We start from the raw sequence: 18,016 nt of genomic DNA, 5'->3' as shown, positions 1-18,016 counted from the left end.
AGTTCTTAAATTGTACTTAAAAACACAAATTTGGGGAAGCAAAGAAGCACATTGATTTCTTCTTTCATTTGTTTTCCTTCTGCTTTTCCTTCCTTCCACAATCATATGCTAGGCAACACGTCAATTCCTGTGGTTAAATGGATGTAAAAGTCCTGATCTCTTTACTTAAAACATTTGTTAATTAGCAAAAAAGAGAGAAACATAAAAAATCACAATGTAATGTGTATGGTGATTGTGCAGTACAACAAAGATATATGCAAAGGCTCTGAAAGCACAAAAGACACAGTGACAGTCTCTGTAAGGTTGTCATGGAAATCTGAGTATTAAGGATGCCCAGGCAGTTTCTAGGTGGAGACATGGAAGAACTTGAAGAGGAAGCTACTGTGCAAAAGTGTGGAGAGATGAAATGCCCTGGTGTGTACCTGACGAGATATTTAAAGTAATAGAGGCAGGGCCAGCTTCGTGGATGCATGATGTGTGCAGTCAAACAGGGCCCTGTGCTTAAAAGAGCCTCACACTTGGTTTAATGCTCTGTTGTCACAGTCTTGAGTCTTTGACTACCAATCCCTCCAGAAAACTGCAATTCACTGGCTGTGCACCAAGTTGACTACAGGAATGGCACCTTTCTCTCAGGAGGCCTTCCAGGCAAAGCCTTGTAATTGCCTATTGTCAAGTGTGAAAGATTGCACAAAGGATTTTCACCCTGGATGGGAGTATTGGGGATGGTTTCCTTACGATCCACCACTTATCAGCCATTTGACCATAGACAACCCCCTTAACATTCGTAGCTTCAATTTTTATATGTATAAGATGATGAGATATCATCTACTTCGCACATTTGCTGTTACATTAGATGAAGTAATATATACACCATTTGTCTCATTCCTGGGGCGTTCCTTGGACGGTGCTCACAATACAGCATATATTATAGCATGTTTCTGCAACTGTTAGATATGCATCAAGGTCCAAAAAAATAAAAACAAATAACCCTCCCAAAAGATTTTCAATACTATTGCCTCGTACTACTTTAAATGGTATATGTTCTAACAAAAGCAAAAATTGGTTAAAGACATTCTTTGTTAAAAGAAAACGTATATCTCATTTCCAGAATGGCTGTATAAGGAGATCCAAAGACCCTTTCCCCAGAGAAATAACTATAACAGCTAAAAATTTATTTTAAGAATTCACCCATTTAGGGGTTAATCTCCAAAATATGTATGGAACTCCTACCACTCAATAGCAAAAAAACCTAATAACTCAATTAAAAAATATACTAAGGACTTGAGTAGACATTTCTTTAAAGAAGACATACAAATGGTCAAGGTATATAAAAAAAAAGCTGTGTCACTAAGCATCAGGGAAGTGTAAATCAACACTACAATTAGATATCACCTCACACCTGTCAGGATGGCTATTATCAAAACAACACAAAACAAAACAAAGGCAACAAGTATTGGTAAGGATGTGAAGAAATTGAAACCCTTGTACACTGTTAATGGGAATGCAAAATGGTGCTTCTGCTGTGGAAAACAGTATGGAGGTTCCTCAAAAAATTAAAAATAGATCTATCATATCATCTAGCAAGCTTACTCCTAATATTTGTCCAAAAGAATTTAAATCAGGATCTTGAAGAGATATTAGCACTCCCATGTTCATTGCAGCACTCTTCACAATAGCTTAGCTGTGGAAACAAGATAAATGCCCATGGGTAGACAAATGAATAAAGAAAATGTGCTATAAATCTACAGTGGAATATTACTCAGCCTTAAAAAATAAGCAAATTCTGCAACATAAAGGAACGTGAATGAACCTTGAGGATATTATGCTAAGTGAAATAAATCAGTCACAGAAAGGCAACCATTGCATGTTTCCACTTATATGAAGTATCTGAAAAGTCAAATTTACAGAATCAAAGAGTGGAATGGTAGTTGCCAGGGGCTCGGGGAGGGAGAAATGGGAATGAGGAGTTACTAATCAACAGGCACAAAGTTTCAGCTTTGCAAGATGAATAAGTTCTACAGATCTGCTGCATAGCATAGTACCTACAGTCAACAATACTGTATTGTACACTTAAATTTGTTAAGAGAATAGATCTCATGTTATATTTTCTTACCATATAAAAAATATTTTTTAAAAATTAGCAGAAAATCATTGTATCTACTATAATAAATAGAATACAGCCATGTGCCACTTAATGATAGAGATATATTCTGAGAAATTATCATTAGGTGATTTTGTCATTGTGTGACCATCACAGAATGTACTTACACAAACCTAGATGGTATAGCCTACTACCCACCTAGGCTATATGGTACTAATCTAATGGGACCACCATCTTATATGCCATCCATCATTGACCAAAATATCATTGCGAAGTGCATGACTGTGTAAGAAAATGTACTTAAATATATTTTAAAAAGCAACCATTTAAAGTATCTGGAAATTGTCCTAGGGAATGTAGTGCTTATTCAAGTATTTATTCAAGAAAATCCACTGTTTTAGTAGAAACAGCAAGAATATGTAGAACTTGAGCCAAAAACTACTCTCTCTGTCTCCCTTTCTGTCTCAGCATGACAGAAACTATACTCTATGTGGGTTTGACCAAGAAGACCAGGCTCCTTCTCCTCGCAGTTTCCAGTCAAGGGCTAGAGCATACTCCAGGAGATGCATGCTGCCAACATTTCTCATCCAATCCAGCTCCATGTTGCAGAGACCAAATTTCAGATGAGAACAGTTAAGAGGTTGGCAGTTCCCTTCCTCCGTGTGACCCCCTCTGGAAGCTCTACCTCAGGCATGGTAAGCTGAGATACTCAATTGCCCTCACGCGAGCCTGCTCAAAGATGGAGGTTTCATATTGAGAGAAGAAAGATCAGAAGAACAGAAACCACTGCCCTTCCCAGAATTCTGCTCGTAAAGATTTTGCCCATTGGGAGAGGCAGGCCATAGGCACAAACAATTCTGAAGCTCTCCTAAATGTAACTCTGCTTGTAACAGTGTGGTGAACTTCAATTTTGCTCGTATCAGGGTATGGTAAAGTTCAAGCCTAAGGATGCTCTCCAAAACAACATAGATTTTGTGGTAAGCAATTAAGAGGTTAGTAGGTCCATGAGAACAACAAGCTAGACTGTAGGTCAGCTAGTTTTCCAGTGAGAAATGAATGAAGAAAAATGAACAGAGCCTTAGAGGAATGAGGGATACTATTAAACATAAAAACATACGGAAAACGGGAGTACCCAAAGAAGAGAGAAAGAAATAGAAAAAATATTTTAAAAATATAATGGCCCCAAACTCCCTAAATATGCAGAAAAGCATTAATCTACACATTCAAAATTTCAATAAACTTTAAATAGGACAAATGCAAAGAAATTAACAGCTGGACATATCATAGTGAAGACATTGAGAGCCAAAGAAAAAGAAAAGAAATCTTGAAAGTAGCAAAAGAAAATCAACTCATCACATATAAAGAAATCCAATAAGACTAAGATCTAACTTCTCATTATAAACAATAGAGGCCACAAAGCTGTGGGATGACATATTCAAAGCAATGAAAGAAAAATAACTGCCAACCAAATATCTTAACTCTACTGACAAAAGCTTTTAAATGTGAAAGCAAAATAAAGACATCCAGAGAGAAACAAAAACTGAGAGAATTCATTGCCAGCAGACCCATCATACAAGAAATACTAAAAGGAAGTTCTTCAGGCTGAAAGCAAGTGAACTCAGAGAGTAATTCAAATCCACATGAAAAATCAAAGAGTGTGACTAAAGACAATTTTGTAATTATAAAAGACATTATAGATGCATATTTCTTACTATTCTTCTCTTACCTGATTTAAAAGGCAATTGTATACTACTTAGGCTTAAAATGCATAGAAATGTAATATACTTAAAAACAGCAAAAAAGATGGAAGCAAAGCTGCATTCGAGTAATGAAATGACACCAGATGGTAACTTAAATCCACAGGAACAAATGAAGAGAACCAGATAAATAAAAAGGTTAATATAACATTGTCTATAAATATATACTTGATTTGTTTTCATCTCTCAACTTCTTTAAAAGACATAAAATTATACAAAACATGGGGCTGGCCCGGTGGGGCAGTGGTTAAGTTTCTACATTCCACTTCAGTGGCCCAGGGTTCACCGGTTTGGATCCTGGGTGCAGACATGGCACTGCTTGGCAAGCCATGCTGTGGTAGGTGTCCCACATATAAAGTAGAGGAAGATGGGCACAGATGTTAGCTCAGGGCCAGTCTTCCTCAGCAAAAAGAGGAGGCTTGGCAGCAGATGTTAGTTCAGGGCTAATCTTCCTCAAAAAAAAAAAAAATTATACAAAATAGTGATAAAATATAGTACTTAACACATCTATGTAATGTATATAACATAAATAGCAAAAAATAGTGAGAAGAAGAAAAAACTGTATAGGAATAATGTCTCTATATCTCACTGGAATCGAGTTAGTATAAATCTGAAATTAATTCTAAGTTAATGGTAAGTTCCAGAACAACTACTAAGAAAATAATTTAAAAATGGTATATTGAAAAATTATTAAAGGAATTCAAATTTTACACTAGAAAATAAAGACAATGCAAAAATATCAGTAAATAAAGAATATAGGAACAAAAGACATGAGATATATAGAACAAACAGTAGAAATAGTAGATGTAAATCTAACCATGTTAGTAAGAAAATTAAATTTGAGTAGATTAAACAATAAAATAAAAAGGCAGAGGTTACCAGATTGGATTTAAAAAATACGCATATTAGATTGAAAAATGCAGACAGGGTAAAAGGAAAAGGATGGAAAAAGATATATCATGCAATGAACAATTATCATTAAGCTGGAGTAGATATCCTAATATTAGAAAAAAATTAAAACAAAATATATCACTAGAGATAAAGAGGGTTATTTTATAATGATAAAAGTGGTGGTCTATCAGGAAGGTATAATGCAACATCTATAGTTGGATACTCCAGTACTCCACATTTGGAAATCAGTAGAACAACTGGGTAGAGAATAAACAAAGATGTAGACTTGAATTTAGAAAACTTGAACTTCCATATAAACCAATTAGACTTAAAATATATCTATAGGCCACTCTACCCAACAACAGGGGAATGCACACTCTTCTCATGTGCACATGGAACATTTTCGAGTACAGCTCATATGCAAGACCATAAAATAAGCTTAAATAAATTTAAAAGATTTGAAATCATTCAGGGTATTTTCATCAATCACAATAGAATGAAATTAGAAATTAATAATAGAAAGAAATTCAGGATATTCACAAATATGTGGCTATTAAACAACACTCACCTAAATAACCAACAAGTCAAAGAAGAAATCACAAATGATATTAGACAATACTCTGAGCTGAATGAAAATAAAGACACAACATACCAAAACTTATGGGATGCAGCTGAAGCAAGGCTTATAGGAAATTTATAGCTGTAAACACCTGTATTAAAAATGAAAAAAGCTCTCAAAGAAAATATTTAATACTCTATAATTTAAGTACTTTCATAATTTTTAGTATGAAAATTTTGTTCCTTTTACATAGCTCAAATCTCAAATCAATGGCTTTTGTGCTAGATGGTATCATTGTGAACAACTGATAGTGTATCCTAGCTCAGTTAGATACAGTAAATACTCAGATGAAAAAGGGGATTCAATATTCTAGAAACTATAATTGTAGGCTAGAGAAATTCTTAATTATAAGAGCATTATTCTTCCTTAGGTGACAAAGAACTAAGGCATCATTAGTACCGTAGGGGTTAGAGACATCTTCAACTACCAATGTTTAATTTTACAGCTGGATTCTTTCCATATCAGGTCATGAGTATCTTACCCAACAATGTTCAGCAAGTTATTGACAGATCCTGAAAGAACTCAAGCTATCTACTGTCTGGTTCTTCAGATCACATACTCTATCAGTCTATCTTCAAGTTGCTGATTCTTTCTTCAGCCAGTTCAAATCTATTGTTGAACACCTCTAGTGGACCTAGTGAAATTTTAATTTTAGTTGTTGTATTTTCAGCACAAGAATTTCCGTTTGGTTCTTTTTTTATCATTTTTATGTCCTTATTGATGTTCTTTATTTGATGGGACATTGTCATCATAGCTTCCTTTACGTCTTTAAACATGGTTTCTCATAGTTCCTTGAACATATTTATAATAGCTGCTTTGGTGTCTTTGTCTGATAAGTTTGATATCTGTGCTAGGCAGTTTCTGTTGCCTGCTTTATTTTTTTCTGTGTTGGAGTCATAATTTCTTTTTACTTTATGTATCCTAATTTTTTTGTTGAAAATTTCATATTTTATGTAATATACAGTAGCAAGTCTGGATACCAATTGTTTTAGTTTACTAGGGCTACCATAAAAAAATTTCCACAAACTTACTGTCTTAAAACAACAGAAATTTGTTCATTCACAGTTCAGTAGGCCAGATGTCTGAAATCAAGGTGTCAGCAGGCCTATGCTCCATCCAAAGTCTCTGGAGAAGCCTTCCTTGCTTTTCCTAGATTCTAGCAACCTCAGATATTACTCAGTTTGTGGCAGAATAATGCCAAATTCTGCTTTCTCCTTCTGTATCTCTGTGTGTCCTCTCCTCTCCTTATAGGGACACTAGTCATTGGATTTAGGACTCACTCTAATGCAGTATAATCTCATTTTAACTACTTACATCTGCAATGACTTTGTTTTCAAATAAGGTCACTCTGAGTTTCTGAGTAGATATGAAATTTGGGGAGACACTATTCCACCACTATACTAATCCCCTCCTCTGGAATGTTGTTGTTTTTTGATTTTTTAAATTTTCTTAATGACTTGGATGGACTATTCTGGCAAACTCTGTTCGTCTCCTCCACCCACTCCATGTGGTGTGAATTCTCTGATGTCACACCCAGAAGGCAGAATCTTGGGCACAAGTACAGTCATCTTTTGATGGTAGTTGTTTTAGCAGGTCTATCTGAATGTCTCTTTCCTAATCTCCCTGTTAGACCATCTACTTCTGTTGGTATCACATCCAAGTGTTTGGCTCCACTAATTGCTGGTTCAACTATTTTTTATAGGCTTCACTGTTTTTAGAAAAGTTTTAGATTTTACAGCAATTTGAGCAGAAGTTACAAAGATTTCCCATACACTCCCTGCTCCCACATGTGCTTAGCATCGCCCATCATCAGCGTCTCCCACCAGAGTGGTACATTCATTATAATTAATGAACCTGAATTGACACATCATCATCCAAAGTCTATAGTTTACATTAGGATTCACTCTTGGTGGTGTACATTCTATGGGTTTCAGCAAATGTGTAATGACTTGTATCCATCATGATAGTGTCATCAGAGTATTTTCACTGCCTTTAAAAGTCCTCTGTGCACTGCCTATTCATCCCACCGTCTCCCTTAATCCACGGCAACCACTGATCTTTTTACTGTTTTCCTTGTTTTGCCTTTCCCAGAATGTCCTGTAGTTGGAATCATACAGTTAGGAACTGGAACAGAGGTCTGCTGTTAGATCCCAATTCCTATACTCCTTCTGCTAGACTACTTTGTCAGCAGGAGTGGATACCCGAGATGAGGGAACTTTGCTGAGGGACCTCAGCTTATTAGGAAAGGTTTACTTTGTATTGTGGGTATCAGGACCTACCCAGTGTATACGACAGTAGAGTAGATCATTTTTTAACATTCCCCTCCTCCTTAGGCCAAAATTATTTCTGGTTACAAGTATGAAATTAGACAAATTATAATAATGCCCTATAAGTATTTGGTTCCACTAAAATGTAAAATAAATATTAATGAAAATAGGAAAGAAGTAATGCATTAATACTTTTCAACATTAATGTATTTTTGAAATGAAAAGGAAAGACTTTAATTTGGATCTGTTATGATGATGAATAATAGCACTGTCATTTCCATTTTTCAGCCTTTTGTAAATTTGTCAATGGTTTTGTCAAAATTAATTTTTATGTATTTGTGTTTCATAGCACAGCTAGATGGCATCGCTCACAGTTGATTGAAGAATACTTATTAATTTTAATTTTGACAAGTTTCTTTCACATGAAGAAATGGCTATTCAAAGGAAGACAAACTCATAAGGGTACACTTGACAGAGATTTATAAGAATCATGTCTCACAAGAAATTCTGAGAATTGCAGGACTCTTCATAACTTTGTTTCTTTGGGATCAATCCTAGTGACTTTCAAATATCTCTGTCAAAAATTTCCACTAAAATATCTTAACCATAAAATTCATCATAAATTTCCATTATATTTGGTAAAAACTTCTGAAATTTGTTTTTTTCTACTAAAATCAGAGATAACGGCTGGATATAGTGAGTACTGATATTATTTGATCCATTGTTCTATGGCAACTAACTCAAGTTCTGTTTCTTCATCTTTAAAGTAATTACTGTGCTTCTTTGTTTTTTCAAAATCTACTGTTTAAATGCAAAAAAGAAATGTTAAAGGATTTTAAATAAAAGATAAAATCATGACTCATAGAAATATAAAACAAACATTTGTCAAGGATTTTATTAATTAATGAATTGTAAGACATTAAAATTGGTTCATAGGAAAATCCAAAGAGCAGACATTCTGTGCCATTTTCCATCTCCATAAAATGGTCTGTAAAATATACCTTTCTTGTAAATACATGGTAGACTTAGATCTGTTTGGATGGGATTCAATGAAGAGCTGAGTCAGGTGTCAACTTCGGCACCAAATGAAACTTGCTCATTTGGGTCATATAATTTGGGAAAGTGTAGTTAGAGCCATTAATCTACTTAAGGAGGACAGATTTAATAACTGGTTATTGGTTATTAAATTTTTTAAACAAATCAATATATTTTTATTATCTTCTTTTACTTGTCTCTTACCAGTATATGTTAAATAAAAGAGTAGGGCAAGCTTTAATCAAGCAAGTTTCTGAAAAAAAAAATAAGGGTTATTGGAAGCGTTTTGAAGTTTGAATTAAAGTTGAAAATAAACCCAGAGCAAAACACTTTGGTTTTATACTGAACAATACGTCTCACAAAATTTGTCACTTCCTTTGTTCCAAATATTGTTAGACTCTATTCATTAAATTTAATTTATCTACCTTAATTACCTTCATGGTCTCAACTATTATTCTTATAATAATAAAAGTTTTAAAAGAATATTTTAAAATGCCCTTCCCTTTAACCTTTTTATCTATTGTATTCAGACCTCCTACACATGTGATAATTTTTCCATTTCTCTGCATAATCATTTTGAAAAGAATCGAGCGAGCATGGTGTGAGGCAGCACTGACTCTGAGTCTATGTGGGGTCCCAAAGCTGCAGAGTGTTGGAGCAGATCCTTGGTACCCTGTCAGTCATTCAGGGAGTTAGGAAGCTGAAGAAAGTTAAAGATCCATCCTTCAATTTAAGGCTAGCATCATTCTTCTCCCCCAAATCTGCTGCTAATGTAGACTATTAACTCCTCTAAAGATCACTAGAAACACTTTTGACGAAGAAAATGAAGGTCGTTAGATATGCTATAGTTAGTAGAATACACCATGATAAAAGCTTAATAGTGTCTCTAAAGAAAGGAGCAGTTGAAGGAGGATATTTATATGTTTCTAAAACCTGGGCTAATGGTTTGATGACAGGCCTTGCAAGGCTCAGAACTGGTTAAGTAAGGTATTATATTAGGAGCTGATCGTGAAAACAGTTTCTCACCTCTGAAAGAGGATATGATGCTGGTTTCGTTTTTTTTTTCTCATTTTTTGTTGTGTGTATGCTCTACCTTGACCCAGAATGGGTTTAATGTGGCTTGTATGAGAAAGAAAATGTACATGAATGATAATATAAAGGAAAGTGAAAATAAAATACAAAATCTGGGACATAAAGGAAGTCCAGGAGAGACGTTATGTACAAACCATGTACCACATGGCCCTGGACACTTACCAAGAGTGGATACACATTTCATTCTATGCTTCATAGCATTCCATTTGAAGAGAGAAAGTTTGTTCAGTCTTAAGGTTTGTAATGTCCAAAATATGAAAATACTAATCACATTTTGAAAGAAACGTAAGGTATGCACATAAAAAGCCATACATAATGCAAGGCAGAAATTGCTCAGCAAAACACAAGAATTACAAAGTACTCACAGTAGTTAGGGCAAATAGATTACTCCTGCTTTGATTGCCAGGAAAATATTCTGACAATAAGGAGGCATTTATTTAATGAATATTTACCTAACACTCACTATATTCCAGGCAACCTTCTAAATGTTTTAGAAAAAATAACTTAATCATCAAAATAACATTTTGAGGTAGGTTATATTAACATTACCAATTTCGCAAGTGAGGAAACTTTAGTCACAGGGAGATGAAGAAGTTTGCTAAGTGGCACCATTAAGTGGCCATGACATTCAGGGCTCGACTGGAGAAATGGAACCACTGTGAGCGACAGAGAATAAGGGATTTATTATAAAGATTGAGCCTCACTAAATTACAGGGGCTGCTTAAGTAGTCTTCGTAAGTCTGTTGCCTCTATTTCTGGTTCTGGGCCTGAAATCAGCAATCAGAAAGGAAGATGGATTTGAAGTGAAGGAAGCAAATACAAGTGGAAATGTGTGTTTCTCTTTTTCACTTCCACCAATCTTGATGGTGCTGGTGACCTGCAGGGTAAGTTGGACCTTCTCCACGTCGCAGTCTCACTTGACCCAGTGTTTGAAGGAGATGAAGGAAGACATTAGACAGGAGCTGGAGGAGCTATAGTCCTGGCTATTGCCCCATACAAAGTTGAGTCAAGAAATCAAGCACAGTGTATGTGAGTGACCATAGCTCTTGCCTTACAATGAACTTCGGATTGTAATCAGATACATACAAGGAAGGAGATGTTGGGAATTATAGTTCCAGCATAACCAGGCAGATGCAGTACAAAGCCACAACAATGGCACAGCTGGGATTTGAACCCAGGAAATCTGGCTCCTAAGTCTATATTCTTAATAACTATGCATTCCCACCTCTATGTTTGGTCTTAAAGATCCATTAAGATGTATCCAGAGCAAGGTCTGGGGGCTATTCTAGATATATGAAACTTATGTATAATTACAAGGTAAATTGCAGGAAGTGACAAAGACCTCTTAGGAATCCAATTTTGCTTTAATGTATTATGAATGAGGGAGAGTATACGAGATGAGCTGGAAAAGCTGAGAGGGTCCAGATGTTTGGTCTCTGACCTCTGGATAACGACAAGTTTTTATTATTCTACAACTACTTTTATTCCTACTAATAGGTTCCAAACAGAGGCTGCAGCCAAATTTGGTGTTATTTTTTTCTTATGGAATGTTGTATCCAAAGTCCTCCATCTTCAGGAAATCAATGCCAATTCCACGGGTTCTAAAGAGGCTATTGATTTTCTTGCAAGTCACCAAAACTTTAGCATTACAGAGTTCATCAAGAAACATGGTTTTTATCTCAACAACAGCACTTTGTTGGACTGTGACTTTTTTGGAAAGCCATGTGGCCCACAGGTAATGATTTTGATATTTCTTCAAATATCATCAATATAATAAGCTGCTTCATTGTACTGTTTCACACTGAGATAAAATTTACTCTCATGAGGAATCAATCTAAATTTGCTCAAAGATTATATTTCATTAGCTCAGCCTTATAATATCAGAGGTGTGAAATGAGGCATTTTTCCTTTTCAAGTAGTTATATAAGAAAAGACAGAAAATACAAATCTTTGAATATCTTTCTTGCAGGATAATCCTTCCAAAAGAAAAGCTATTTTAACACAACAGGATATTTTGTGTATTTTTTGATGTTTTCCATTCATCAATAAACAGTATATCCCAAGATAGCATTTTTATTATCATTAAGCAGCCAAAATTCTAGTTCTTTGCTTGTGGTATCACATTAGAGGCTACAGAGGATAAGAGGGGGCCCAGTATTTGACTACTAAAATTATATATATTTCTCTCATCACTCATAACATCCTGCTTTCATTGTTTATAAAATTAATCTACATTTAAAATAAAGTGTTGGATATATCTGAATCTATTGGTAAAGGAATATGTATTCACCTTGACCTGCTATTTCTTGTCTGAGGAGTTTTTGAGCATATGTGGTTAGGGATTCCAAGTAAACTTCACAAATTCATAGATCTGGGATACAATTCCTTAACATTTTGGTAGCCTCTCTTAGTGCACAGTAAACAGAAAAGAAAAGCCTGAGAGACATGTGACAGAGACGAAGCCCTACTCTAAACTCTTAATTTAGAAAAGATTTTTTATGTCACTTTTTATTGACCTATATATTTAAACTCATCACCAAGAAATTCTGTATTAGATATGAATTTTTCAGTTGCAAATTACAGACACTCAACTTTGGTAAGCTAAAGAGTAAAAGAAATGAATTCGTTCAATTAACGGGGAACTCTAAGAGTAGGACTGGCTCTGAAGCCAGTAGCTCAACCTGAGCCAAAGCTCAACCAAGGAACTCTGATACCATTATTAATTTTCTGTTTCTCTTTCCATCTCATGACTCAGGTTGGCTTCTTTCTGTATGAGTTTTCCCTACATGGAGCCAACAGGGCTGCTGAGAACCCTAGCCTCTCATTATCACTGGTTAATACTCCAGTATTCACTTAAAAATCCCATGGAAGACTCTGATTAGCTCTACTTGGGACACACATCAATTTCTGAACCAATCACTGAGGAGAGGGAGTAGGGTATTAAGATTGGCCCAGTTTATGTCACATGCACCTCCGTAGTGTGGGTGGTTGGAAGAGAAGGGATAAAGGAGCAAAGTAATGTGACTGGCTGCCCAACGGTGACCATGCAGGGTGGGAAAGGAGTGGCTGCTCAAAGAGAGGATGCTGAGAGAGTTCCCCATACGTAAAAATATATGTTTCCATGAAGCCTTAGTAAGTATAAAATAAATTACTTTTAAAATACTTTAAAAACATGCTTATTTATACCTTAAAATGTCTCAGTTAGATGATCACATACAAATTGACAAATGCTTATTACAAAAAAATGAAAACTATCATTGAATACAAACCAGAACCACCAGATTTTCTATTCTTTCTGCTATTTATGCATTCTCATTTAGACATCTGTGATTAAAACAAAAAAGTTATAGCAATTTGAACTTCAAAAGTGATTAAAACACCCAACTGATTGTGTTTTATTTGGTTCCTTTTCATACTGGAGGATTTTGCACATATCTTCACTGAATATGGAAATTGTTTCACTTTTAATCATGGTGAAAATATACAAGCAAAGAACAAAGTGAGTGTCTCTGGAAGAGGATTAAACTTGCTCTTCAATGTCAATCAGGTATTGAATTTTCTTAAATTTAGACAGGATTCAAGACAAACCAGAATGGGCAGGGTTTTCAAAAGATTGGATTAAAATATTTTGTCCTGTCAAATTGTTCCCACAAATTGGATATTATTTCGGTTTTTGTCAATTTAGCCTAGAATCTCATGGATGCAACTACTGACTTAGAGATTAAAAAGACAAAATTTAGAGGCATAACCTGGATATTTTTAGCTATCCTACTGACTAACATTATTGTGACTTTGGAAATGTTCATGCCACAAAATGAGGAAACTGGAGGTTTCTAAATCACAATGTATATAGTTAATTTAAGATGACTTTATGTATTTTAAAAATAATTTTTAGATAGATTTTCATGTAAATAAGGCAATATGTTTTAGAAAGAAGCCATACATACACATTTGATAAACCATAGACTCTATAGTCTGAAAAGGTGATTAAAAAAATAAGTGCTATGTAAAGAACATTGTGTAAAAAGACTTTGCCTAAGACTAGCTTTTGTAAATTTGTAACTAGTCCAAAAAGTCTGTATTTACGTCTGGGAGGAAGATGTTGAGACACCTAAGAAGTGCAAGGGTTGTACCTTCAAGGGTATCTGGTATAGCTCCCACCCGAGGTTAATTCTCATGTCTGTCTTGCACAACTGTTTCTAATATTACACATTTGGAGAGATTCGTCTCAATTATTGTCGTTTTATAAATGAAGATTCTGAAATGCTGATGAATTAAGTATCCAAAACCACACAATCAATGGCAAAATTGAGAAATAAACCTACTCTCCCCAAAGTCTATCAAACTATTCCACCTCCCAATCCAGCTGACTGAGGCCATCGGATATTTCGAAGAATTTCTCTTCAGATGTGTTCCAATATAGCACTGCACAGTGCACTGCTTGTCCCCATGCTTGCATATGTATTCTATAAATATTTTCAAATCATTCAAGTATTAGCCATATGGTCAGCTCAAATATTATATTATGAATTTTACAACCTAGAATTTCCCAAATATTTTTAGAATACAATTAACACCTTCAAATTCAATGCAACATTTCATAAGTAAATGGCACTTAAATATTTCTCCAGACTAACCAGTTAAGTATTTCTTAGAGTCATAATAAATCCAGGAGAAATAGGGTCTTGAGTTACAAGTGGAATATTAAGGATGTTTATTAAATGTAATTACATATGCAGTGGACCCATTCACGGGAAAATTCATCATATTCTGAGTCCATTCCTTCTCCTTATAGCCTGAAATGACAACTAATAACGAAATCACCAGAAGTTTAGTCTTAACTGTCTTCATCTGACATAGATTTATGGAAGAAGAGCGCTGGTGTTAAATAAATAGTGCTTAAGTCTTTACTGTTCTGGGAAAATGAATTTGAATTTTAAATAAGGCTGGAGATTTTAATTGCAAAGAGGAGAAAAGGGCCAAACGATTTTCTAAAACAAGTGAAGCAAAGAGAACAGCCAAGGAGGAAGCAACTAGAAGGTAAGGAGAGAGCCAGAGGAAATCGGCTGATTAACAGTCATAACACGTACTACGGCCTTCGTGTAAGGCGCAGTGATCTCCAGAAAACTGCCAAGGCCTTCAAATGTGATTCAACCGCGGCAAGTATGCCTTAGGTGTTTAATTTTCACAGCATTTATATAAAAAGGGATTGAATACTGATATGAAATATTTGACTTTAAGTAAGTCAAGTGCTGTCATGAGATGAAATGAAATCTTAAACGTGCAGAATTATCTATTTGTACTTTGGTAAAAATTGGATTTTTGTTACAGGCGAAATTCACTGATGACCCAGCCCTTGGTTTTGTTGATGCTGGGGTCATCTTTGTCATCCATTCACCAAAGAAGGTGCCACAGTTTGATGGTTTAGGCTTGTTGTCCCCTGTGGGAATGCATGCACGGGTAACAATCCGCCAAGTGAAGGTAAATATTGGCAAAATGTAGAGTGAGGGAATTCGGTGGGGTAGTGAATGCATTTATACGTAAATAATACTTTTCACTAGAAACTTCTTTCTCCCATGCCCTTAGAACATCCCGGGCATTCTGCAGTTTCATTTCAGATTCTTCTCCTTTACTAGGATGCATATATTTAGTAAAAACAGTGAATTCACACATACAATGTAACTGAAAGTTGGCAAGCCTAGCAAATCCAAGGTAACTTTAAGTGCCTTAGAGTTGGGAAGTGTCAACAAGTATGAGGAGACACAATTGTATGTTTTCTCTACGGGATGTTGCAGAAAGGGGAAAAATAAGTGGGGAGAGTACGAATCTTGGAATTAGACGTGTCTGGCAGACTTCCATTTGCCAGCCACTTGCTCTGCAATTTTCTTAGTTAGCTTGCTAAATTCCCATCTCCTCTCTGCACTGAGGGAGAGGGATAATATTTCTTTTTCACAGTTATTATGACGTTTAAGTGAAATAATATAAAGAAAGCACTTATCATATTGCCTGGCACATAATCGTTGCTCAATAAAGAGTCTTTTTTGGTGATTTTGGTTGCTGTTTTGTGAGTGGGCTGATTGATATGCTAACACGTTTCCATAAATCATATTATTTTTCCTCAGATCAGTTAATTTTCAGAGCAATTTGTCTGATTTTATTGATTCACTACAGGTACAGAGCATTGGGACATATATTAAAGGACCACTATAATAGAGATTTTCAGAGATTTTCAGGTCAATAGAGTAGGCAAAATAAGCAAGTGTAGTCAACTAAAAAAAAAAAAAAAAGAATCCAAGAGCTCTCAGAGAAAAGTAAAATCATCTACCAGCCTCTCTTTTGGGGGTAGATTGACTCAGATAAATCTCCTGAACCCAGTGTTTATTTTATCTTAAGACAGTTCATCAAGAGTACCCTTGGGGAGAATGCAACCCCAACATGAAGCTGCAGAATTTTAGTACCTACAGCACGTCTGGTTGCTTGAAGGAATGCAAAGCACAGCACATAGAAAAGCAATGTGGATGTTTACCTTTTCTTCTTCCTGGTAAATAAAGAATGACAACTTTCCCCTCATTTAGTTATATTTACTTAATTTGAAACATAGGAAATTAGCGTATCATAAAATTGTTTTCCATTCTTATCAAATTCCCGGTAGGAAAGTCAACCACTTGACAAACACAACCTCGACTGATAGATATTAAATCATGGAATCATGTCAGAGATTTCTGGAAAGGAAAATAAAACTGTGTTCTCAGGGCTAGTCCCCAATTCTTATTTTCAAAATGTAAAATATCTAAAGCTGTTTATCGTGGTTTTCTAATTTGAAACAAAAATTAGACCATCTATACAAATCTGACTATGAAGATTTCATTATTGGGAAATTCTTTGCTTTGTGGCTAGAAATGAGACTCCAGGCTCCCTTTCCACACAACTCGAATCATTTCCAGAGCCGGGGGTAGCTGAGACAAAAATGAAAGGAGGCAGCACAGCAGGGTGGGTAAAAGCTGGACGCTGACCCAGGCTGCTCGTCTCAGCTCCACAATTTCTTGTCTATGTGGCCTTGGACTTAACCTCTCCGTACCTCCTGTGGAACGGGGAGAATAGTGTACTACCTTATGGGGTTGTCACCAGGATGAAAGGAGCAAGTAGTTTAAAAAGTACCTGGGGCAAAATATATAAAATACTTTCTAAGTGTTGGATATTTTTATTCAGGTTTCCTTCATTCCCTCTTCTCCAGCATATTTATAAAGAAATGTAGAGCATATTAAAGGCAAACCAGTTTGGCTGTGTAAATTTGCCACTATGGTCCCTCGCACACAACACTACACTAACTTTCACACATAGATATACTAATGCTACCTCTGCCTTTAGAACAACTCTCTCTACTTGGCAAACTACGTCTCAGGAATTTTGAGAATCATCACTTTTTTCTTTCTAGAATTCTGATTATTGGTCTCTGGCCCCTCCAAAGCTGCCATTCTGTAAAGCTACTATCTCTGGCTCTGATTTGTCCTTCCTCATTATCTTTCCAAAGTTGCTGGAAAAAAGTCTGAATTGATAGATGGGAAATAATGTTTATAATTTAAAAATGTATTACTTCTTACAACTGAATAAGTAATATGGACCAGAAACCAGGTAAGATGAAACATAAAAGACAAACCATGACACGTGCATGAATTTCAGGGTGGAAGTGCCTTCAGGATCATGTCTTATTTGGTTTGATACTCACATATCCCTCTTAGTCTGCTCAGAGGTGAGGAAAGTGAGATCTGGAGACACTAAGGGAAGGAGCTAAAGTGCCTCCACTAACAATTTTGCAGAGGCAATCCCCCAAATCAGCTTTGCAGATAGGAACTCTTTCCAAAATTTTATTGTTCTTTGTAATGGGAAAAATATCATTGCACCAAGTAAGGCACGCTTTAGAAAAGAGAGGCTTTTTGTTCATTTAACGTTGGAGGAGGATTTTTTTTCTTTCTTTGCTTCATTCCGTCGCTTCACAAAGAGCATTCCCTCCTAGTTAGCCAAACTTTTCCACAAATTGTAAAGGGACATTCTCTTTTGGTTATTTTCAGGACCATTGACTAAACATTGAGGCAAATCCCAGGATCCCATGGGTTATAGCAACAGACCAATACTGTATTAAGGTGCAGAGGCTAATGCTTTCGAATCAGCCTGGGATTAACCCCAGCTCTGTTAAATATTGATCCTAAATTTGTCTGAAGGTCCATAGCGAGTGCTTAACAAATCTTGGTGCTTA

At 35.6% G+C, this 18,016-nt stretch overlaps 1 protein-coding gene across 1 annotated transcript in view; it reads left to right on the top strand.

The window, feature by feature from the left end:
* Positions 1 to 18,016, top strand: part of ASIC5 (acid sensing ion channel subunit family member 5) — a 33,458-nt gene that overhangs the window by 3,170 nt on the left and 12,272 nt on the right. Inside the window, exons 3-6 of the mRNA XM_014844180.3 lie at positions 11,260 to 11,497; positions 13,184 to 13,309; positions 15,094 to 15,243; positions 16,156 to 16,303. Coding sequence (XP_014699666.3) covers positions 11,260 to 11,497; positions 13,184 to 13,309; positions 15,094 to 15,243; positions 16,156 to 16,303 — 662 coding nt within the window. The remainder of the gene's footprint in view (positions 1 to 11,259; positions 11,498 to 13,183; positions 13,310 to 15,093; positions 15,244 to 16,155; positions 16,304 to 18,016) is intronic.

Source organism: Equus asinus, chromosome 3 (assembly GCF_041296235.1).
Source record: "Equus asinus isolate D_3611 breed Donkey chromosome 3, EquAss-T2T_v2, whole genome shotgun sequence".
In the NCBI taxonomy this organism is placed as follows: Eukaryota; Metazoa; Chordata; class Mammalia; order Perissodactyla; family Equidae; genus Equus; species Equus asinus.
Note: the sequence above shows the minus strand (reverse complement) of the source record. Positions and strands in the feature narration are given on the sequence as shown.